The 26,326-nt window shown below is 36.1% G+C and overlaps 1 protein-coding gene across 1 annotated transcript in view; it reads right to left on the reverse strand.

The window, feature by feature from the left end:
- Positions 1-24,978, reverse strand: part of LOC576851 (syntaxin-18) — a 25,203-nt gene extending 225 nt beyond the window's left edge. Inside the window, exons 1-11 of the mRNA XM_030985884.1 lie at positions 24,797-24,978; positions 23,263-23,330; positions 21,860-21,975; positions 20,769-20,846; positions 19,156-19,222; positions 18,131-18,207; positions 16,047-16,123; positions 15,458-15,516; positions 13,666-13,735; positions 1,631-1,711; positions 1-860 (exon numbers count right to left, since the gene is read on the reverse strand). The exon at positions 1-860 is cut by the window's left edge and continues 225 nt beyond it. Coding sequence (XP_030841744.1) covers positions 768-860; positions 1,631-1,711; positions 13,666-13,735; positions 15,458-15,516; positions 16,047-16,123; positions 18,131-18,207; positions 19,156-19,222; positions 20,769-20,846; positions 21,860-21,975; positions 23,263-23,330; positions 24,797-24,967 — 957 coding nt within the window. The 5' untranslated portion in view covers positions 24,968-24,978 and the 3' untranslated portion in view covers positions 1-767. The remainder of the gene's footprint in view (positions 861-1,630; positions 1,712-13,665; positions 13,736-15,457; positions 15,517-16,046; positions 16,124-18,130; positions 18,208-19,155; positions 19,223-20,768; positions 20,847-21,859; positions 21,976-23,262; positions 23,331-24,796) is intronic.
- Between the last annotated feature and the right edge of the window lie 1,348 nt (positions 24,979-26,326).

Here is a 26,326-nt window from a genome sequence, read left to right on the forward strand (position 1 = left end):
ATTATGGCAAGATATTAATCCACATTTGCCACTATCCACCTAGGTGTGCATTGGTACCCAATAGGCCCGAGTGCTACATATTTGGCTGCCAGCTATGACTGGGGGTAAAAAATGTTGGAGTGCCAGGACGTCACAACGTGACGAACACAATGTGCTATTCAAGAAGCCACCTTTATTATTGTTTTATTATTGACAGGCCATATTTAATGACTCAATCTTGGAAGTTCCATACGATATATATAATGCAAGATCCAACACTTTACCTCCAACAGCATTTCTAGAAGGTGGAGAGGCAATTTGAGATGGTAAAGGAACCAAGGACTTTTAAGAGAAGGCTAAGCTCCGATAAAGGTGAAACAGAAAACTTTTTGAAGTTTTCTCATTTCTTTAACATTTCACCGTGGAAAAAAATATCCTGATAGAAATGACACATGAAAAAGTTAGGCCTCAAAATGCCCTCATATTCCAAATATAACTGAAAAGTATAGACCAAAGTTGATGTCATATATATTGTATGTGTAGGCCTGCACATGTATATCCATATCTACATGTATGTGCAATGCTTTTACCAGCATTCAATTTTCTATCAAGTTATTTGATCTTTTTAAAATCATTTTGATGATTACAAGACCTCACAAAACCTCACATTTTTCTTGTTTAATACATAATCAATCTTCACAGTTAACTTTAAGATACCAGTACCTTCTTTAGAATTGCCATTGTATGACAGATACTTGACTTTCCTTATTAAAGATGACATTGACTTGCTAGCTATACCAGTCCAAGAAGAGGAGAGAGAATGAACATACAACTAAGAAGAAAAGAATCCACAGCCTCATTCCAGCATTGTTCTTGATTGCCTGAAATACACAAATAAAACAAAATAGAAAGAAATAAGATTAAGGTTACTACAGTATTCTATCAAATCAAGCATTTTTTATTCATGATAGTTATTATTTGGCCTCTGCAATTATCCTGATTCTTTGATTAACCTCCACACTTTCAAGTTTTCAATTATATCAATGTATTTTTTTGTATTTAAAATATATTACCGGTATTGGTATTGTTGTTTGATTAATTTCTATTTGCTTTAGAAATAAATTTTATGTGAAAATTTGATGATAACTTGCAAGTTAAACTGAGATGATTAAGATTCCATTTAAATATCACATAGCATACACATACCAAATTACTTACATAATGTTGACAACAGAAACACAGAAATTTTGTCCACCCATTTCCCTACATGGTTAAGTCATTATCTGAAATTCCCATCACCCAAAGACTCTCTGAAAGACTAGGGGTATTTCTTGATTGGACTAAGAGATTGCTGTGTGCAGACTTGTACATCCATGAATGGTATTTCCACCAAGTCTGATGTCAGCTAATTAATGACTATCTGCACATGGAAACTGGCTAACGACACTCTTCCTTTAAAGCCCCACTGCACTACTTATAGCTACATGTACTTGCGCCCTCTATATAGCAAACGATGCCTAATCTATGACCGTTGGTCCCCTTTCTCTTATGCTAATTGAGAGCTTATTTGATGGGATAACCACCTGTCAGTGACCCTGCAGGGAGGTCTAATCTCTCCTGGCCAAACTAGAGCGGATAGGCTTTAACTCACCTCTCTGATATCTTGATTGGCTGCTGTGATGTTCTCTGTTGTGTGCACCACCGTGTCACCTATCCTGTCTATGTCTGCACTCTGCAGGAGAAGAGAGAGAGAAAAAAAGAAGGAATTATTGAAAGTGGTGGTAAAACTGATGATGAAGATGATTTTTTTATCTGACTGCAAACAAAGCATGTATATGCTTTAAGTAAATAACCAGGAGACCGAAGGCTTCAAGTTCTCTCCAAGGGACTTGGTAATTAGGATTAATGGCTTACCAATGGGCACAATTGAGCGCAATGACTTGGTTTTGAACTGGGGACCTCCCGATTACATGACTACTGCTTTACCACTGAGCCATCACACTCTCCTCAAATTGGCGGTCAAGCTACTGAAAAACAAGATTGGTCTTACATGTATATCCAGTCCAGTCCAGTCCCTCAAGAGAGAGAAATGTGTGTTGTAGAACCTGTCTAGAAAGACCACTTTTACTGTTTCCCTTGGTGGGCCTTAAATAGACACATATGACTGCAGTTGGTGGGGTTTTCCGGAATTCCAAAAATCATTTTTTTATAATTTGGTTTAAAATTTGTATAATGTGAAAAAAAGGCCTGAGGTAAAAAGGTCAGATAAGACCTAAAAATCTAAGAAGAAATATGCCAGTGCTCGAAATGTCACAGATAAAAAGCTGGGGTTTAAATATCAGGGGTAATGGTGAGAGGTAAATATCAACATATAGGCCTACTGATGCACCTGGCCAGCTATAACCTTATACACTAAAGAGATGCCAATGACATTAGCTGACGCATATCTGTAAGTTACCCTCCCTTCTAAAAAAAAAACCAACAACAAAAAAAAGTTGATCTGTATTATAAAACAATATTTCTTTTTACAATATTATCATCCCCATGGCTGTACCACTGTTTCATGACTCATCATGTGATGTTTTGTTAAACAAATTTGGTATAAATATCCCCTTGTGTGATGTCTGATCAGCCAGGGTGTCTCTATGACCAAATATCAAATTATTGATAGAGACATCAAGAATGTCCTAGGAGCTACATGTGTACGGAAATAAATCTAGGACGGACTTTGTGATTATAACACCACCTCACACTGTGAAATGATTTATTTCACCAATTACCAGAGGTAATTTACTTTCTGCATGCAGCCACACTCAGGCCTGACGGTGACAAACAAAAAAAGAGGGTTATTAAAGAACGACTTTGGTATGAAATATGATGGACAGGCCTGGCGTTGGGTCAGAATGGTCCTCCTATTACCGTTTAATAAGTCAGTGATGCAACAGGTGGGATATTGAACACAAGATTGGTGACAAAATGATTTTGTGAGCTGGGATTTGCGAGCCAGCGCCCAGCTTGACACCTCGGCGTGACACCCACTGCCGTCCCGGCCGGTAATGAGCTCTGTCGCCTCGGGCCCGCCGGGAACCACCGACGGTACCGAGTAATTTTCATGTTGCGTGGTGGATAGAACCTCAGAGAATTAAATAGCATTAAATGGGACGAGGACGTTATCGAGGTGTCTTGCAATTTATCAGTTAACTTTGACTTTATCTCAAGAACATATGCAATAACTTTTCTTTTCAAAGTAAGTTCTGAAAGCACCAACAATCTCCACTCTGAACAAACCCATACCCAAGAAGTTTTAAAGCCTGTCTGCACTAGTTTGATCAGGGGTGATTAGACCTCCCTAGAAGGTCACTGACAGGTGGTTATCTCATCAAATCAGCTCTCGATTAACATGAGAAAAAGAGGATCATGGGGGAACAACAGGCACTGATTAGGAATTGCTTGCTATATAGAGGGAGCAAGTACAATGTAGCTACAAGTACTGCAGTGGGGCTTTAATATCTAAGCATCCATATGAAGCTCACCCGATTAGTAAATTGCATTCCAACTTGCGACCGAGAGGAGGTCTGCATTTAGTCACATGTTTACGAACCGTAGCATCTGACCTCATTTGATTTGGCTCAGCTTCCACAAGTAAGTGTAATAACAAGTTACAATAAATTAGATAACTGTCTCCATTAAGATAATTCACGTGCAATCAATCTAATGCATTGCAGGTCACAGGTACATGTAGTTTTAATAAAATGGAGTATATCTCTGGTACAGCCATTAACTAATTAAGTGACACAATGGTGTAGATACGGGGAGGGGGGGGGGGGGGTCAGGTATTTGCCCATTGCCCCGATAAAATAGTGAGAGAAGGGGGGGGGGGGCAAGAAGAGAAAGAAAGGGTGAAAAAGAGATAACAAGACCCCCTCCAAGACCCTCTCCTAATCTATTACCATGTTAATTAGAATTTCTGCCTTGTATGACTAGTGAATAGACTATACTAAAACCAGAGTCACTAGTGGAGTTATATGACATTCATAAGAAAAATAAAACTTCTATCAATATTCCAGAGAAAAAATTAATATTTATTTTTCGGGGGCTACTTTTCAAGCTTGCCTGCATAAAAATGACACTCTATAATTTGTTTTGCATTGAACTCTATTCAAATTTATGGGGGCTCTTTTCTGATTTTCGGGGGCTCTTTTGGGCATTTCGGGGGCAAATTTGCCCTGAGCCCCCGTGTATTTTTTTCACTGCAATATTCATGAGCAAAATAAATGTATCTGACTATGTAATATCATTATTGCAAATGTTTGAGAGAATTTTGATCAAGTTTTGAACAGTGGGTGAAGGAAACTCCTTGCAGCCATTATGAAAGTTGGATTTGAAAGTTGTTATCTATTTTGGCAAATTGATCTACAGTTTTGAACACTGGCACCTTAGATCTTTGCATCAATCAACAGAAATTGAGATGACACAAAGAACTGTTAGTTGACAGAATGATCTGTCAACCCTCAAAAGATATGTTGCCCCCCCCCCCCCACACATCAAAGTAATTATCTTTCCATCAAAAAGAAACACAAAACTATACTCAATTTCTAGCCCCATTTCACAAGCACAGAGATTGTATATTACAAGTGATAAAGGAAGTTTAATTTATGATATTCTTGACCACTTTTTCTGGCAGTAAATTATGAGAAATGGAGTTAAGGCCTACTTTTCATTGCTTAGTTCAGCTAAGGGACAGGTAAATAATCTGCTCATCAACAAATTAAAATGAAATTAATCCAGTGTCCTGTTGAACCCCATTAGTTAGAAGAATCTTCAAAAGGATTTTGTTTTCTACCAGTACCCCCCCCCCCCTCAGTTTGGTAAACTTGGTAATATGTTCGTTTAAAAACAGTAAAAAAAATAAAATGCAAATATATGTAACATAAAATATTGCACTAGATTTGTTGTCAGTAATATTTTTGCTGAGGTCTTAAAAACAGTAAAAAAAATAAAATGCAAATACTTGAAACAGAAAATATTGCACTAGATTTGTTGTCAATATATATTTTTGCTGACGTCTTAAAAACAGTAAAAAAATAAAATGCAAATGCTTGTAACAGAAAATATTGCACTAGATTTGTTGTCAATAAATATTTTTGCTGACGTCTTAAAAATAGTAAAAATATAAAAGGCAAATACTTGTAACAGAAAATATTGCACTAGATTCGTTTTTTGCTGACGTATTAAAATGTTTCAAATTTTACCTCTCATTGAAGGTTCACCATCAAGACATTTTTTTCAAGAAATATTTGCATCAGTAAAAATAATGCTTGAAATCTAAGAATTTCAGGTGGTATCATTAAAGAAAAACACTAAAGGACAAGAGGAAAAAGGAAAGCAATAAAGGGTGAAAAATGCAGGGGAAAAACAAGGATTGATAGGACTAATTCCGTAATGATATCTGTAATGCTTTTGTTTAGTTTTAGTTGGAAATGAAATAAATACGAATTGAAAAAATTGAATAGTTTTTCAATAAAGTGAACTTATCAAATTCACTTTATTCAGATAAAATTAATATATAAAAGGACTTTGAATGCAAACAAAAGATCTGTAGAATCATGCATTCAATTTGCTTGCTTTGTATTGCAAAAAAACAAAGTGAAATAAATTTCCCTAAAAAGGTCACTTAGCAGGTGAATTTAGAGTTATTGGTACGCAACAAATCCACAAATAAAATGCTTCATCATGCTCCAGAATCAACAAAGAAGCCACACAAAAATTACCTTTTATCATATCAAATAATCAAACTAGGTGAAAAGCATCGCAACGCAATTTGACAAAGATATAAAAAGAAGGAAGAAAGAAAAAGCCTCTTAGAAGATCTAAATTGGGAATTACATGAGTGACAGAGTAGTCAGTTGATTCCTACAAGTCAAAGAATTTGATCCTAAACTTAGCGGGGGGACAAAGACAATATGACATCCAAAGGAGCACTTGATGATTGCCCCCTCACAACACCTTGTTTTGCCCCCTCCTTGTCAGTTTACTCCCTGGCCACGCTGACCACAACGACGTCACTCGTTGCGTCTGCCCGTCCCGATCGCTATTGCGGTTCCGCGCTCCAGACCTGCCCAGATAATTGGGTGTTTGTCGCAGCGAATTGACAATTAACGTCTGACGTGCATTGCCCGTTGAGACTGATTTGTTCATATCCCTTTCAGGAGTTGATTTCGAGAGAGTCTATATAGCCCCTCCGTAAAAACAAAGGCGACGTAGTAAACCGCTCGACAATGAAAGGCCCCGATCACGCTCTCTCTCTCTCACCATCAGTGATGACGCAAAGTCTTTAATGAGTTCCAAATCTCATAATTAGGGAAACTTAGGTGCTCTTTATTTGTGACATAAAATTACCACTTTGAAAAATATTTTGAGAAGAAAGAGACCCATAACAGCTGTTTGAAATCATCTTTACAGCAAGTCAAATTAAACTCTTAATTTAAAACTGATTCCTAGATTGATCTCTAATTCACATCTGGCGTTAGAATGACATCAGATTGCCAATTTGAAGATGTTTACTACAAAGATAATGGAATTTGATTATTATTCCAACAAGAGAACAAACAAATTTTTACTTGCTTTGCAAAAATTTGTTCAGATAATCATGGCTAAATTGAAAGTGATGAGTAATCTCTGAAGATAGATACCTCATCACAGTGACATCAGAAAACCAATTTGAAGAAGGTAAATTGGCAATGATTAGGGTAATGACCTTCATAGTATGTTAATGGGCTTTTGGAAAAGAAAAAAAATCCTCACTAAAAGACACCATGTAATAACCATTCCACTTTCACAAGTAATTTGCCATTGCTGTTCCAAACATTAAAGATAAAGTTAAGTTCTGGCCATGCGATTGCATTGTGAAAGAACAGTGTGGAATCGAGAAACGGTTGATCATCTAGCATATAAGTATCGGTGTGTACTTACTACAAGGTTCTGGAATCATCAAAATGATAAGAAATTAGGCTCAGTCTTTTTATGCTGTACATGCCATATTTAGAATATTAAGACATTTGAAGAGCCATGCTTTTCAGGGAACATTTTAAATCTGATGTTTTTCCACACTTGCATAATAACAATGATAAGCGCTCACAAATTATTTTTCACCTCTTCCCAGAACTCAACCTTCTCTTTAAGTACCAGAGATTGCAAACAGGTAGTTGTGATACTGCTTGCTGTGAAAATATGACTTGTGGATGACTTTGTATTGAGTAAAATATTAAACATTGTGCTTTAAAGCCCATCTATACAAGTTTGGCCAGGGGATTAGACCACCATGCAAGGTCACTAACAGGTGGTTATCTCATCAAATAAGCTCTTAATTAACATAATAAAAAGGGGATCACGGGGGACCGACAGGCACAGATTAGGCACTGTTTGCTGTGTAGAGGGCGCAAGTAGCTATAAGTAGTACAGTGGGGCTTTAAAGGTAACTATTGATTGCATTATTTGTCTTAAGGGTGACAAGCTCTGAAGCCTTTTTAAAACTACAGGTGATCAGGCTTTAATTATAGTAAGAAAGTGAGAAAAGCAAATGAGAAGACAAGTTGGGATATTTGTTTAGAATCGTAAAAAAAACTCCTCCCCGCCCCCATAAAACTATAATGAAATATCACAATTATAAATATGATTGGTTCTATAGCACATGTCATATATAGTCATATTAGGCAGTCTCACAATTGAAATTATTAACTAACTTAACTTCCCATAGATAAATCAATTATGAATACATTTGGACTATCAATACCCCCAACAAAGAGCTCCTTTTAAATGGCATGGGTACTAACATGGCTTGACGATCGGTACAAGAAAGATACAATTTGTGGCTTTTCACTCAAAATTGAGTTACTAGGATAGCAAAATAATAATTGAAATGTTTGAGTTATTAATATCCAACAAAGATCAACTTTACCCGTGAGGGCAGAGATATCAATAGGCGCGTCTTCATCAGCTCGAGATTGCCAAATAGTCCGCTATTTCTGATTGGGGAATAATCCTGAAGTTACAAATTGCGTCTTCATCAGCTCGAGATTCGACTTCGAAACTTGAAACTCGACCTTGAGAAATTAGCTCGAGATATTTTGCTCAGCGTTAGCGCGAATCTTTGGTCTAGTAAAGACGCACCGGACAAATAGCTGGATATTTTGCAAACTATCCCAAGATATCTTGGGATGACAATCCTGACCAAATATCCTTCTAATTGCTACTTCGGTCTGATAAAGACGCAAATTAGCTGGATAGTTTGCGATCGGGATAGTTCAAATAGCTGGACATTTGGCAATCTCGAGATAGTGAAGACGCACCTAATATGGAGCTTGTCAAATTTGGGCTATTAATGGTTTTAACCAAAACCCACTTGCATGGGTACTGACATAGCTTGACAATCTGCATGAAAATACACACAATGTGGCTTTTCAGTCACAATAATAACTGTAACATTTGAGTTATTAATATCTAACAAAGATCTTCTTTACTCAGGAGGGTTACATACAGTCATCTTGACATTAATTTGAGGTATTTGTACCAATAAAAGAGCTTTTTTGAAAAGGGCATGGACATCAACTAAGCTTAACAATCTGTATTAAATAAAGTGTGGTTTTGCAGTCAAAATTATGTTACCAGCGCAGCAAACTTTTTATCAAAATATTTGAGTTATTAATACCCAGCAAAGATCAACTTTAACCATGACGGCAGGGGTATCAAAATGTAGTTTGTCAGATCTGTGGTGGAAAAAGAGATACCACTTGCGGCTTTTAACTCTGCAAGAGTTGAACCTCCTTTCGGTGCTCCCTAAAGTTATTTCTCTGGGGACCTATATGTTGGATTTGATCAGCTAGTCGAGGTATAACCTTTTCAGTAGGGGTCATGAGGTTTGCATGAAGGTGCTGCGGTAGAGCCAACACCACATGGAAAATTAGTACTTGAAATACCTAATAACAGGTTGCATAATGTTCAAGTCAAGGTAAAGAGATGGATGGCCAGGGGTAGAAACAAAGAGAGTGAAAATGAGGTATTAAAAAGAAAAGATATTCAAAATATTAACATTATGTTCGAGAGAAGATTTCAGGGAGGGACAGGGACAAAGAAAGTATGAGAAAAGAGGTAAGGAGGAGGAGAAGAAGAAAGGGAAGAAGAAGAGGGGGAGAAAGAGGAAGGTAAAGAAGAACTAGACGAAGGACAAACAAGAAGTAGAGCAAGAAGTATAAAAAAATGGGGAAAAATGAAAAAATGAAAAAAATGAACAAGGAGAAGAAGAAGACTTAAAAAGAAAAGGAAGCCGCAAGAACAAGATTAAGGTCATAAGAAGCCACATTTGTATCCACACATTTATTTCAATACTGAATATTGATAGAGGCTTAATTCTGAACATTTCTTTTTATAACTTAAAACTTTTATATGTTTCTATTTTTAATTTGTTCCTGCATGTTATAATGTATTCATAGTTTTTATCTAACTTCACAAGTAGAAGAGAGAGAGAAAAACCAGTCTACTACCTGAGAGTGTATGATAAATTTGTTTCTTTTCAATACTTTTCAATAAAATGAAATCAATACAAACATAATTGCAACAGATGATTGTGACCAAAATTGATCTCAAGCACCAAAAAGCAATGGATGTACCAACATTATTACTATTGGAGCGCTTTGAGCACCTTGCAGGGTGGATATCTGCGCTATATAAATATCCAATATTATTATTATTATTATATAAGAGAAAGTCATTGAAAGAATTTTATGAAAATTGTCTTCTCTGCTACGAGTATCCTGGCAGAAGTATATTTTTAACTCTGTAAACAGTTCACGATACTACTGCCAAAATATTGTTGATATATCTTCTATTTTTCTGTCAACTTTACGGTTTCACCTGCCGTTTTTAGCAGGGCATTTCTCGATCATCTTCGTGTAAACATGCAACAGAGATCAGCAACATCGTGCTCGTCGTCAAAAGTTACACGCAGAGAGGAGGAATTAGTCAAGTATGTCTGGAATGACACCTGTGGAGTAAGGTTTGGCAATCCCGAGCTACTCCAAACCCAGCTGTGATGCTCCACCATGACGGACTCAAAGTGATGGGGGATGGGAATTGGATGGTGTCATTTTAAAGGGAAAGATCACTTGGATATTGATTTTGATGATGTTGATGATGATGATGATGATGATGATATGGATGATGATGATGATGATGATGATGATGAAGATGATGATGACGATGATGCTTAAGATAAGAATAAAACACCAATTAAAAAGTAAAAACCACAAAAACAGAAGTAAACAAGAAACAACATCAACAACAATAATATTAAAAATGATGCTGCTGCCGGTGATGGTGGTGTTGATTAACTGATTATAATAACAACACAAATAACAATAAAAAGAAAAGCATTAATGCTAATACATGTAATAGTTATCACAATCATACTAATAACACTCTCTATATGTATGAGCTATTACATATATTCAGAAGGATTTCATTTAAAACAGAAAGTAGAGAAACAGATAAGTGAAAGTTTGAGGAGAATCAGCTATGTCCCCCTAACTAGACCCCCTACAATCCACCACTGTTGGATATCTATTATCAATTATCATACCAAGAGATTTAGAAAATATTAAATATCTCTCTGCTAAATCACACATTTTGGTTTTATTTCATTATGGCACTGCGACTCAATGAAAAAAGATATTAAATTCCTGAAGATAAAGAGACCTACAGTAGGGCTTCACACTGACTTTAAAAAAAAAGAAGTTCCTATGTAAATGCTTTGGGTCCAGATCTAGATTTTGGATGCCGATAAGTCCCATGCATCTGTTGGTGTCAAGCACTGCCTACAGCGTTGTGCAATGACTTATATAATTGTGATACATCAGATTCTGTCCTTCTTCAGAGTCCTAACTATAAACTCTCAACAACTAAGGGATAAATAAAATTAAAAATGTGATTTCTCAAAATAAAGGAATATTTGAAGGATCATTTGTGAGAAATGAAGGAAAAAAAAATCCTAAAAAGTTTTACATATTTAACCCTCCAATTGAATTTTATCAGAATAGTTCAATAGCATTAAAATAGTTTCTCTCATTCACCGTTTTTCATCCCTTTGACTTGAAAAAAAAAACAAAAAAACTACCAAACTGTTCATTGGCAAGAGTAGCCTTTTATCCTTCAATAAACATACATTATTTCCAAAAGAGCGAATAAATATGCAACTTCAAGAAGTACTTTCTTGAATAAAAAATAAATTCTTGTCAAGAAAAGACCTAAAAAGAAAATCTGACAAATTAACTGAATCAGGGGGTACATGACCTCTCGGATATTTCCTGTTGTTTATTGACACATTGTACTTACCGGTAATAAATCAAAGTACACTTCACATGTTGAAAGTTTTCTTATTATTATTACACTATAATAATGAATTATTGTTACAGACATACTGTACCAGTACAACTTTCAATATTTCAATATTGATCACCAATAGCTAAAAATGAAGTATCAATACATTTTCTGACATCAAAGTATTGATATCTTTTTTTACAATATTTCTTTTACTTTCACTGAAACTTTTAGAAATGAGATATATGACTTAACTACTTCCTCTAAATCATAAAATATCAAGAAGTAAATAATTCCTTTTGCTCGTTTTACCACAAGTTAAAAAGATTTTTCTAAATAAACCAAACACAATTGAACTACTTGATCAAAACCATAACTCAAAATATTAATTTAAGTGCGGACTTATCTTTTCTCATTTTACCACAACTTCAAGTGGTTCAACTGCCATTAACAAGACCAATTCTACTCGATCTTTTAAGGGAAACGGTCAATTGTGGTTCATATATATCAATTACTATATCTGACAGTAGTACGGGTACATATCTTGACATTTTATACACTCCAAGTAGTATACGTGGCAGTCAAAATGTCTAACTGTATTGATTATAAATCTTGTATATATTCGGAGAGTACGTCATTTTGACCTCGTTAAGGTACAGCATGGACATCCAAATTATGAACGTTTTGTATTGATTCAATTAACACACACACTAATTAGTAATTCTTTATTTGGTTGAGGGTACGTCATAGAGAAGTTGTATTTGATTTGTTTACGTATAGTGAGCTTATCAAAACAGAACCTTTTGTATTGATTCAATGAACTCATCCTTATTAATGCCATATTTGGTCGTAGTTTGCAGGGGGGGGGGGCAATCCTTATCAGACGTAGTCTGTGACACTGAGTCTGAACTAAGAGACTGAACTAAGAGACTATGTCGACTGCACAGTCTAGTGCACCCCATAGGCTCTGTACCTAAGCTGATCCTGACACAGCCAGATATTAACAGAGCTAGGCTCTGCTCAAGACTTTATGGAATTGTGTTTCGATGTGAAATTAGAGTCTGTGCCTGCAGAATAATTTGATCGAAGGTGAAGGTCGGAAGAGATTTGACCTGGTGAAGGTCTCATGCATACATGTCAATCATTATCAAGTGCGGTTGTGGTGATTCGGTTGCATCCTTTAAACATACTTCAATTAGTAATTTTATATTTAGTTGAGGGTATATTGTAAATCAGAGAGGGAGGGATAGTTGATCTGGGCCAGGTACGGACGGCGCGCACGTCAAAACTAAGAAATCAATTTTCACAAGCTTGCCCGGTTCCTTTGTCTGCGCATGATCGTTTTAAGAATTGATACTAATCTATTAATAAATGTGTGATATCATATGTCCTCTGTACATGTAGGTTTTCATGGTTAGAATTGCTGTTGTCATCATTTGCAGAATATGGTATCTAGGCTGGGGTATTACTAGCATATATCCTCAGAAAAAAGTGCTTTATACATCAAATTATTAATGTTGTTGTTGTTGTTACTGGTATTTTGATTATCATCACCATACATGTAATTATCATCATCATCATCATCATCATATTATCACCATCAACACAACAATGGAAGCACATAAATTCAATACTATGACTATGATAGGCTGAAGACAATACATCTGATATTTTTCTAGAACTTCTCGATCCCTTTATGCCTTTAACCGGAACTTATCCTACTCATTTTGGTGAGTTGTAAGTCCTCCGTAAAATGATTTTAAAAAAAAGAAACTTACAAACGGTATTGTCATTTGTCAGTGGAAATGAAAGTGTCTCAATTACCACATTACTTTTGATCAAAATGATTTATTCACATTACGCGGTTAGAAAATAAAGTCTACAGAGAACATCTTTCCATCCCTCACAACTCTAACTGCTTTTTAGGTTCCATGTATCAGATATGCAGGGCAGTAAACACTGAAAAAAAGACGAAGGGATTTTCATTTCATGTGGCCTTTGAACTCATCATTTAAAAAATGGAATAAGTACCATATTGGCAATACATAGTAGTGCATATTCAATAATGATAATAATTAGATCAATTTAAATAGCGCAGCTACTCTACTGCGCTGTCATTAAAACAAAACTCCTAACAGTAATACTTTATAGACACACAATTTGAAAAAAAATTGGGTAGTCCCCATTTATGTTTCTTGAGAGTGTAACATATTAAAGCTAATATATCTAAAAGTATTCTACAAAGGCCTTAATTCAACCAATTCACCTTTCATTCTTGAGCTACAAAAAAAATTAAAAAAATATGTGTTCCATTACCTGTTGGAGGACTTTGTCTGTAAATATCTCCTGGAGCTGTGCAATCTCAACGACTTTACCCTCGATTTGTCTGCGGAAACGGAAATCAGTGGCAAAGATTACAAGGGTCTTGAAGAATATTGAAGGATTTATTTTGATGACACATCTATGGTGAAAGTATTTCATGTGTAATTAAATGTAATTAACCTTATATTACCACAATGTTATCTCTTGAAAGTCCGGTTTATACATGTATTTGGTAAAAACAATGATAATGGTGGCTTGTTGTATAGAGAACCTGTCTGTCATGCTGTGATACTCCTGACTACACCATGACGCTTCCACTGTGACAGCTCCAATACAGAAATTGGAGAAGAACTTGGTGACTATTGTCATCATTTTGATAGTGGAACATATATTTTTAAGATTAAGAAATTTAATGGAGCTATCAAAATTATCATTACATGTTTTCTACATTAAATGAACCACTAAAAGAAGAAAATTCACCTTAGATAGTCTAAAAACAGTTAATTGAAAAAATAAACTTAATGCTGTGATCGTGAATCCTGAATATTAGTACTCACACACACTATAGAAACCTATAGAGGAAATCTAAGCTATTTCAAATTCTTCAAAATCTCACTCTAATGAACTTTCAATCGGTATAAGAGTCGTAATTCCTTAATCCTTCAAAAACGGTCTACCCAAACTGTATCTGCGTTAAGAATGGGAGATAAAACATAATGTCTAGACTCAATCACTATAACTGTTCTTTATGAGTTATACTTTTGGTTCTTGCTTTTACTTCATGTTCCTTTGTAATGCCTGTTTTATACAGGTTCAGTCATTATGAGATGCAGTGAACCACATGATTGGTCCAGTGAGAGTCTGCTGTTTAAGCACATTTTGTAAAATGTTTGGCGTTGCTATTATTCACATCTCATATAGCTCATTAAATTAAATCATTAGAGAATCCCAAGAAATAGTCTGAAAACCAAAATAATTGCAAAAGTACCCTTGGGGGAGGTATTAATTTTTTCAGGAAGAGAGCTACAGCATATTCATAATAGGTTTTTCTAATTATAAGTTAAGTTTCTGAATAAAATTTGCCTCATGACATGTTCGAGCAATTACAAGACACAAGAAGTATTCAATGTAGTCATGGCCACTAATATAGTGCTCATATATGTCATGTAGTGCTGCTCATGGCACTTTAATAAGTTATAAGTTATAGTCGTGCCGCCAGAGTAACTATTAACGCACAACATAAGTAGATTACATCTTGGAACAGGACGTTAGTGGTGGGCTGGGAGTTGAACCCCATACCTTGTGAATTAATGACCTTTAAAGACAGGATATTCTACCACCACCGTTACAACTGCTGTAATGTATTTTCAATTGCGCCATCTTTTGGTAAAGGCGTACATAGAGCGATTTTCCGGTTCCTTCACCCAAGCATCGTGGACTTGATGATGCATGGTGGGATCTTGCTGTCAACACATCAGGACATTGTGGGAAGCAGATGGCAGTATAAGCAAATCTGAGTTAGTGACAGTAGAATACCCCTGCCTTTAAAGCGGGACTGCACTACTTGTACCTACTTGTGCCCTCTATATAGCAAACAATGCCTAAGCGGTACCCACTGGTTCCCCATAAACCTTTCTCTTATGTTAATTGAGAGCTGATTTGTTGAGATAACCACCTGTCAGTGACCTTGCAGGGAGGTCTAATCCCTCCTGGTCAAACTAGTGCAGATAGGCTTTAAAAGAGTAGATGGTAGGACACGAGGATCCTAGATTATAATTGTACCTACCTCACTTCATCCACCAGGCAGTTCATGTCATTAAATAATCTCTGATTTTCTTGTTGAAACTGCAATGCAAAGGTACGAGAATAAATTGTCTTTAGAAAATAACCAAGTACAGTTATAAGGAAACACAATTCATCATGCAAAATGCACAACATTTTCTAAACATAAACAATTTCAGATAAAAAGGTTTTAAGCAACTTTTCACACTATTTGTAGCGTTTTAAGAAAAATAGGCATGTTTATATCCCAAAGAGGATGGCTGAAGTCTGAAACTGTGAGAAAGAAAAGGAGAGGGGAGTAAAAAATAAAAAATAAAAAATAAAAAAAAGGGATCAGAAAAGAAGATAAATTGGAATGGATCCAGCCCTACCACATCCCCTCCACCTACAATCATTGGCCTTTTCAATTCACATTTCATCTAGTAAGAATGGTATCATCCCCCAACTAACATGACCAAACATTGTGTATGACCTATAACCCTACAAATTTGGTCTGAACGTAAACATATCTATACCATCAACCATCATAATTCTAAGTTTTCACCCAAGTTCTAATATATGTCCATCTTTTTTCTCCCCAACACCACATTTACCATTCGTATCTCCTCAGGTGAGAGTTCTTCATCTTCTTCCTCTTGACTGGTTAGATGCAGGTCCAATGGTGGGTTATCTATAGTAAAAGAAGTACAGTGTGTTTCAAGAAAATTAAAAAGCCCAACTTTCCATTCCATTGTCTTATCAAATCAACATCACGCGCTGCATCATAATGTGTTATCAATGTTACCTAAATAAACAATTTCTTCATCTTCCAAATGACAACAAACACATGATCATTTAGTTATCATATCACAATTTCAAATTAGATATGTCAAAACTGATTCGTGCTTGAGAGTGAGATTTCTTGGTCATTGTAAAGAACGACAAGAACAATAATACAGGTATATAATTTATAGCGTGCCCACATCCGAAGATTACTGATTGAGGCACAATAACAGTGTATATGTGGACATTATGAGAAAAAAAACGTTCAACAGATAATCTTCAGGTAATGAAAGACATATTTTTGATAATCAGATATATTTTTCACTTGTTTTGAATTGTTCTCTGGAGTCTAACTGTGCCCGATAAGAAGGAACTGGAATCTAGAGAATAGGTGCCGCTTTGGCACAGCACAGCCAGTCTTGTGGTCTCCCAACATGACTGGCTACGCACCCGCGTCCAAAAAAAGCGTTGAAAGAGCGCCTTTTTCAGCTATATACGGCAGCATCAACGTTTTCCTTAAAAAGGGGTGTTTTTCAAGCACTGATTGCACAAAAACCAAAAAAAGGGTACCTTTTCAGTTTCACAGGTTTCAATGTTTAAAAAAAAAAAGGGTCATTTAAGAAAAGGTGCGATGCGCCATTGGGGTCCATTTCAGAGGTTGAAGGACGGGTGGGTAGCATATGTGTATGAGGGTGACCCCCCTGGGCGTCTGATGACCTCAATAATCTCACTGGCCGGGCAACCGACACCAGCTCAGGAAGGTAAGGCCATTGAACCTCTCCTTGTTTTGATCAGTGAGAAGCAATGGAATCAGCATATCCCAAATGTTTTGGGGATATTCTGTATTTTATTAAATAACTTTTAGGTTCAAAGATTGTAAAGAAATACAGATTTTCATTTGTTTTTTGTTATGTATTATGATCTGTCATAAAATGATTTGATGTCAGATTATTTATCGTGTTAAAATGAATTACACTGTCTCTTTAACATCAAAATTTTGTAATGTGTAAAATAAATGTTAGGTTCAAAGATTGATAAGAAATACAGGTTTTCATTTATCAGTTGTGTCTTATGATCAATTGTAATGCTCTTGTCATAAAATAATTTCATGTCAGATCATATATCGTGTTGAAATGAATTATGCTGTCTCTTTAAAATTCAAAATATAAATGTGTACCACCACATTGTTTATTTCTACATTAATTTTTTAATTTGTTTATGATGATTTTCTGAAAAATAAAACCTTTCAAGATGAAGAAAAAAAGTATCCCAAGGTTCTTTTTGAAGTATTGCTAGAGTCAACATCAACTGGTACGCTGCAGACTTCAACTCTAGATGCTGCCCCCCCCCAATCAATGCATATGAATCTAGGTATGCAGTGTACAAATAATTCCTTTTTTACAAGTACATCAGGGACTATGCACTGCAAGCATTGTATTTCACAATCGAATAATGAAAGAGACTTGCCAAGTTCATTATCCGGCTCATTGTGACTTCAATAACGACGTACAGTACATACCACTGATGCACAAGCTTTAAAACATGAATATTTGTTTCATAAAAACGGGGCTACAATGTGAATTCAAAATGGAGAAATACGCAAACAACCTGATCAAAATGCCAGTAAGCGCCCAGTCATTGGGACTGCCATTTGTTTTGAAGGACATCACAGAATAAGCACAACCAAACAGTGTCATGCGCGTCCCAGTGTGTGCATCAATGTCTTTGCCATTTGAAACTACGTGCATCTCATCGCTCCATAATTTTGTATGTGTGGGTTATCTCTTTTTGATGGGAACTTTTTTTGACGGTATGCGTAGTAGGAAAGAAAGAAAGCTGCACAGTCCCGAGGTGTCATTTGACCAATTAGATTGCCTACATTCTTGAATAAGTTCTATAACACAAGATAGCTTACTTTTCACTTGATCATCTCCATTGTTCGAAACAGACTGCTTTGACTTAGATGAAGGTCCATCCTGTCTCAGTCTTGATCTGTAAGAAAATTAGAGCAAAAATGACAGGAGATTTGAGAGTGGAACTTTGCACTTTAAAGCCAGTCTGCACTAGTTTGGCCAGGAGGGATTCAACCACCCTGCTGGTCACTGACAGGTGGTTATATCATCAACTCAGCTCTCAATTAACATAAGAAAAAGAGGATCATGGGGGACCAACGGGCACCGCTTAGGCATTGTATTCTATATAGAGGGAGCAAGTAGCTACAAGTAATGCAGAGGGACTTTAAAGTGCAATTTAAAGATGATAAACATGTAGCTAGAGTTATGGTAGAGGACAGAAACTTGTTGAATATGCGCTCATGCTGTTCTACGTGAATCAAATGATGTATGTGCATGATATGCTGATGTTCCCTACATGTCTTCACATGACTTTTAATGTAAATATCTGGAGCATCAGATATTCACAAAATATTACACACAGTTGCTAGTTTTATAGTATATCAGTTTACTAGTACATATTATCATTATGTATGAGAATTTGTTTAAATTAATCTATATTTTTAAAAACAAGTAAAACTACATACACAAATCGATCTCATATTTCAAAATTCTGATAAGATATATAAGTGAAGAAGTTTAGGAGTCTTGTTGTGTGAGGCAGCTTTATTTTCATCTTCACTTGCCATTTGAGGCAGAATTTTATTTAGGCAGTCTCCTGCACCGTGCCTGACTATTTCATTAAATGGATGTTTTCTTGCTTCATTTTGAATATTAAAGCCCATCTGTACTAGTGTATAGGAGGGATTAGACTACCCTGCAAGGTCACATGACAGGTGGTTATCTCATCAAATCAGCTCTCAATTAACATAAGAAAAAGAGGATCATGGGGGACCAATGGTCACCGATTAGGCATTGTTTGCTATAAGTAGTGCAGTGGGGCTTTAAAGCCAGTGGTACCTCAATCCATTATTTCCCCACTACTCACATGCGTTTCTTGTCCACAACACGCTTCACTCTAATAGCTCTCTGCTCACTGTACAGCTTACATACACCTATAATCCAAAGAATGAAGGTTACATCATTTCATTATCAAATATGTTAAATGCGCAGAGAGAATTAGAGAGCTGTCAAATCAACAATGATAATGAACTACCTTCTACCATAAATTTTTGAAAGCATGTTTGTAATCAATGTGTTTTAGGTATCAGATTAGAAATATAAGTTCATGAACACACACAGACTCAACACAATAGAGGGCAAACCCTTCTCTGAATCATGTCCTTTTTATTATTTTTATTATTATTATTATTTATTCTGCAAAAACAAAGGAAAACATTGAATACAAAACAAGACTACATTTGGAAAAGAGTCTATATTGGAGGAACTATCGATATTTCAGGAGATCAAGTTCCAACAGTATCTATCTATCGGTTATGAAAATGAAGAGAAGCAAAAATCAATCTACAATTTTCAGTCTATGAACACACCATATATGTTTTTAAAAGTTGTCATGATGGCAATGGAAGGCTGCTAATCGATTAATAAACTGGCAGACTGAAGATACGTTGTCACTATGAAAACAATTATAGTGTATCAATCATCTTCAAACTCTCATATTTTGGATAGGAGAGTCACTAAACTCATATTTCTAAGATGTATTACACCAAATAAACAACGAGAAATTCAAATGAATCATAATAGTATACAACCATGAAATATTTGGTAATTCTTATTATTGGTTCAGATTTGCAAGATTCCTGCTGCTAACTAATGGAATAAAAACTGGCACAACATTAAATTCTTGTAATTTGCAAAAGTTTCCTGTCATGAAAATTGCTGTACTTTACAATTTGTGAAGTGTCTGGTTTCACAGTAAATTTTACCCCATTATAAATTTCTCACCTTTCAGATAATAATCAATGTTTGAGAATATTAAGAGGGGTTCAGATTTGCAAGTTTCCTGCTGTTTAGTATATAATAGAATAAAAACTGACAATATATTCAATTCTTGCAATTTGCAAAAGTTTCTTGCCATGAAAATTGCTGTAGTTTTATACAATTGGTGATGCTTCTGGTTTTACAGCAAATTTTACCCCATTAAAAGGAATGTCCACCCTGATATTAAATTGGTTTTAATAGAAGCAGAAAAATTAGAGAAACAGGTCAGTGAAATTTTGAGCAAAAACAGATTGGAAATACAAAGGTCATGAATTTCTGAAGGTGCAATCAATCAAACACAAACTGGCAACTCTGTTATGGCGATGTTTCTTGCAAACTCCCCTTTCATTTTCCCCTAAATATTATAATTGCAAATATGTTTTCATACAACCCCTGTATGAAACAAATCTATTGTCATCAATAACTAAGAAAATGAAAATACATGAAGAAGAAAAATTACAGAGCAAATTGGAGAGAAGCTCCCATGATACTTCAGTGTTGCCACTTTGTGCTTCACTGATGACAACTTTACAAAATTCACAACTTTTCTATTTTTAATCAGATATTGCTCACATTTTCATTAATTTGTTGATCTCATTGTCTGCATTTATTCAAATCAACTTGATATCAGGGTGGACTTCCCCTTTAAGACGTTCTCACCTTTCAGATAAGCATCAATGAGTTCAAACACTACTTCTCTATGTTGTCTCACTTGGGAAGGCACATTTTGACGATGAGCTGTATGGAGAGATACAGAACAGAGATATTAGATGAAAGTGGCATTAGACGATATTTGTTTGTTTCACCTGACTGCTAAGAAAGTATGGGTTTGTTTGTAATTAAGCAACCAGGGGACCGACGACTTTAAGTCCTCTCCAAGGGAATTGGTAATGGGGATTCATGCCTTACCAAAGGGCACTCGCTAATCAACTTTGTTTCGTACCCGGGACCTCTAGGTTTACGAGAGAGACCACTGCTCTACCTGTTTTTAGCTTAGGCATTAGTGATATATGCACTGCACTTGGTTAAGATACAATGAGACGGAAAATGAACTCGAGGATTCTCGTTCAGAAAATGAACTCACGGATTCTTGTTCATTACTGTGACTTAACCTGCATGCAGTGAATATTTATATAATATGGACTGGCCTTGAGGGAGATACCACATATATTTCCCAAACTAGACTCATATTGCCCAGAGTCAAAGACGAGGGCAATATGGGTCTTGTGAGAGCAATATATGTGGTATCTCCCGAAAGTTAAGCCTGTCAATATTGTTATTGTTATCCAAATCAGACATCTAGAGCAAATACATAAATCAACCATGACAATCTCATACAACTGAAAAAACATTGTCATACCAGCACTGTGCATCCAGTGCTTCATAATTTTTTTTGATACACTGCAAACAGTGTACCTAATCTGGTGTGATTATTACGTCACAATGCAAAGTGCGCAGGTTCTCGTATGCATAATACATGTAGATGCGTAATGAAAATGACAAAATATGGCAGTGAATATGAGACTTTATTTCCTGCTTTTTTAACACGTGAAGGCCATAGGCTTTTCATGAAAGGTGAATATGGTCTCATATTCATTGATTAGCCCTTACAAACAAGTGTAATATGATTTTGTAAAACCACTGCCCAGGTGTCTGATACGGGTAATAATCACTAATCCACTCGCAAAAATGTATTATTTGTATACTATTGGACTGATATTCTATTACCATGCATGGAGAATAGAATATACCTTCCGTTTTGAAGAGCCTTATTGTGTCTGAGCATGTTCGCATGAAATCCTGGGCGTCTGAGTCTATCTGATCTCTCTCAGCATCCGACATGTGGCAGCTATCATTCACAAGGTGACTTTGGGAAAAGAGATGGTGAAGAAAAATGTATACATATCACATTTCAAAAACTGTCAAACTGTTAACCAATTCAAAACTTGTCTTAAGACACATCTAGGTATTCAAAATTGCTTTTGATGATTAACCAACTCTGTTGACATTGATGTGTATTTCATACATGTAAGTATTGAAATTTATAGGTTTATTTGCACTTTTTTTTTTTTTTTTAAATATGTAATCGTTTATCAGTCTATTTTGTTTGTTATAGCGCTCAGAGACTTCGGTGGTAAGCTTTATAAGTAACGTTTTTATTATTATTGTTTTTATTCAGCTACTGATCATCAAGCAACCAAATTGAATGTCATAGATCACACAATTAGCTACTCATTGAAAAAATGTACAACACATTACATGAAAAATTAGGGGTTAGTCTGGGAATTGTTTTATCTTGATTGCGGTCAAATAATTTAAATTGTCATTGACAACCTTAACTCATGGCATGTCGTTGGATAATGACTGCACATGAGTGATTGCATTTTAAAGCAAAGATTGAAAGACCTTTTCAGAAATATCGATGACAAGTTGCAAAATAAAACTCATTATGACAATTAATTTTTGTTTCACTCGAATCATGATACAAATATTTTCAGGTCATGACAATAGAGAAGCACAAGAAACTCACAGGATAGATGCATTTCTAGGCTACTCTATGATTGTAAACAATAGTCTGATGACTATCAAAAAATAATGAGAAATTCATAGAAATTACAGTTGGTTAAATGTGTTTATATTGTCACCATTTTTTTTAACCTCTTTTTTTTGGGGGGGGGGGGGGGGGGTCAGGGAGTCAGGGGCACATCACAGTCATACTATCCACTCCCCTAAGCTCCGAAATATAAATGATGCATCACTTCAACTCTTTGTATGCTTTTGTCAACAAATGGAACAAGCACTGGGCTGCTTTATCACAAATATAATCCAAGACAATGTGTCAGTCTAGAGTTTCAATCCATTGTGTTTATTATCTTAATGGATTATTATGTACAGTTCAAAAATGAATCATCCGTACATGTACCTTTACCATGTTTTGTAATTGTTTAACTAAGAGGAAAATTGATTTGTCTCAATTGATGTTTCTTGAGAATGTGACATTTTAAAGCTTTCATCTAAAAGTATTCAACAAAGACCCTAATTCATCCAATCCACCTTCCATTCTTGAATTACAAAAAACACCCCCAAAACACATCATATTTACAAAGGGTATGAATAATTCAGTTGTTAACTGTTATTCCCATTGTGATTTTACCTCGCAGCATTGATATACTGTTTCCTGTGCTCCAGCAAGAAATCCTTCAGTTTGGAGATTGTGATCACCTGTCAATATGGAAGGGAAAAAGCAAAACATGATTGACATCGACAATTAAAATGATATAATCAAGAAAATTTGAAGGTGGTGCAATCAAATTACATAATATTTTTCAGCATGCGCCAAATCTGCATTGCTTAAACAATGAAAAGATAATCAACACATTTTACCAAAAACAAAAAACGTTTCAGAAGCAGCATACTTCATTAAATCAATTTTGGGGGAATTTCCAAGTAGACCTGTCATTTTGAAATATTGCCATCATATAAACATGAGCATGTGACTGTTTAAGCACACAAACGATGTCAAGACAAGATTGTCCGACCCTTTGACACACTGCCTGTATAAACCTTACACTACGACCTATGAAAAAGATGGGTAACACTAAGAGCTAATTTGTAATGATTTTTTTTAAGCATCCTTAAAAGGTTAAGTATTTCACTGAAGTGTGACCATTTTTCAAGTTTGAACAATTCTCATTTTTGTCATATTTTATATTTAAGGTACAAACTGGAAAATTATTCTGAAATGTTCGTTGATTTTTCTATCTTATGTGTGTGCAATTTCGTGAGTGCGTCAGTTATGTGTGAAGTGTGTCACCTGTTAAAGCATGAGATGTCAAAATCTTCTTGGTGTGACGTAATATTACGTATTGACATTGCCATTGAACTTAATTTGCGCTTAAGTTAAGTAGGCCCTCTCTCACTTAAATTTGAAGCCACTTGAACAGATCGGCCAATGGGAGCGTGTAAACTCGGAGTACAGCGCTCAATGTGCAAAGTTCTTCGTGCTGCACCAGTGGAGAAACTGCTGAGACAATCATCCCTGTGGTGGGTGAGTGCCCTCTCTACACTACTTCAGAAACAACTTTATCGCTCACTGGCCAAGAGGCATTATTCTTATACAAAAAGGAAGGGCAAATGCTTAAAAAAAATAACGTTACTTGGCTCCTGCTCTCACACCTCTCTTTCCGACTGGATCAACCCCTCACTTTTTCACAATCACAATGACAATTTCTTTTTCGGTTTTGTACTTGAATGTTAAACGTTCCACTATTGTGATGTCGATGTAAACCCGCCTATTCTGTGTATATGTGTACTACTGACACCTGCACCAACTGCAGTTCTCCAAACTGAGAAGAAGAAGAAGAAGAAGAAGACTCCCAAAATCTGACTTTTTGCCCGAACTGATTTCTTGTCCATTTCTTTTGTTCAATGACTTTCACTTTTAACCTCTTGTCTTTGATAATGATATTGAAATTAATTTCTATAACTACTACAGAACATAATCTATTTAGTTTATTTGAAAACAATCTACAAAATGTCCGATTTATTGGACAAATCAAGATGAAAGAACAACAAGGCAGCGCGCGAGCGACTTAGATCACCCCGACGTAATTTACAGCTTGACCTTAGCCGAATCGCTGGCGGGGCTTGCTCTCTATCTCTGCTGGAACTGGTCCGAATATACTTACCACTTCTTTTGCTTTTATAGCAAAGTCGTCCTTCATTTTTTGTGCATGACTCAGGAGGGTTGACTTTGAAGAGTCCTTTCCGACACCAAGAGCTTTATTTCTTGTCCGAACTGTTTTAATTGATGCCTTAAAAAGGGCTGTTCTGTCTGCTGCCATGTTGACAATTTTCATTTCCAAGTCCAACGTCATTACATTTTCAAGGAGGTGTCGGCAAAAGCACAAATAAAAAATGAAGAAAAATACTTATAAAGTTTATTTTTAAAGAGTTTTACTTCTTGCCACGTATGACCAAAATCAAGGATTAAGAAATGAACCCCTTGACTACTTTCTTAATCATAAATTAATTTAAGGGTGCCACATGTATAATAAAGGCAATAAATCTCATTTTTTAAGCCCCCCCCCCCCCAATATAATTATACTAATAATAATGATGACTGATGTAGTGATAATAATAATATTCTTCTAGAAACCCTTTTGCTCTTGACTAGGGTCGTCGCAGATCTGAAATATATTCCTGCAAAAATTGTTTATTAGTACCAGGGGCGGCGATCCCGGGGGACGGGGGTGGGGGGGGGGGTACACGACCCCCCTCAATTTTTTTAAGGGGGATCATCCCCCCTCAAAATTTGAAAAAGTGCCAAAAAAAAAAAAAAATGTATAGCAAATACTGACTAAAGACTGCAACACGCTTTTAGGCTCTGGAGGGCCCAAGAGTGCAGCGTTTAGAAAAATAAAAAATAAAAAATCTTCTCACTCGGTAGCTACGCTCCCTCGCATAATATCCTTCAAAATGTACAAGTAAATACCGAGAAAATTGAAGTGTGAAAAAAATATATTGCTTGTTTTTATACTATACCAACAAGGGCCCTAAGGCGGGCCCCTGGTTGCTCATCTGACCGTAATTAAATGCCTAAAACGCCTGAGCTTATTGGACCCCACTCCAATAAGTGACCTGCCTGCCAGTGTCACAAATAAGGTATCAAAATATGCTCATCTGACCGTAATTAAATGCCTAAATCCCTGAGCTTCCGAGGGCTCCGCCCCCAGGATGCTCATCTGACCTTAATAATGCCTAAAAACCCCAAGCTTCATGAGGTTTCACCCCCTTAACACCCGCCAATATACGCTCTACCTGAGCGTAAATACTTTAGGGGGGGGGGGGGGAGAGAGAGGGAGAGGGAGAGGGAGAGGGAGAGGGAGAGAGAGTTAGTTCAGGTTTCCCCCTTCTACAAAGAGAGCTAGCTGAGAGGGGATATGTTTTTTTTTTTAATCCCAACTTTATATCCCCCACTATATTGGCTTAATTTTCCCAAAGAGGTACAGAAAGAGGCAATTTTAGGGCCTATACATACGTTATTTCTATATGTTGACGGAAAGCTAAAAACCCGGGGCTAAAACACTCCGAGATGAAAAATGCAATACCGTATTCATTTTGCATGATTTTATCCCCCCCCCCCCCTACTCCGAGAACGGAGGGACCGCATGCGTGTTACCAAAATGTCCGGTATAGAAGTACTTTTCGTGCGACAA

Source organism: Strongylocentrotus purpuratus, unplaced genomic scaffold (assembly GCF_000002235.5).
Source record: "Strongylocentrotus purpuratus isolate Spur 01 unplaced genomic scaffold, Spur_5.0 spur5_scaffold_15, whole genome shotgun sequence".
Lineage (NCBI taxonomy): Eukaryota > Metazoa > Echinodermata > Echinoidea > Camarodonta > Strongylocentrotidae > Strongylocentrotus > Strongylocentrotus purpuratus.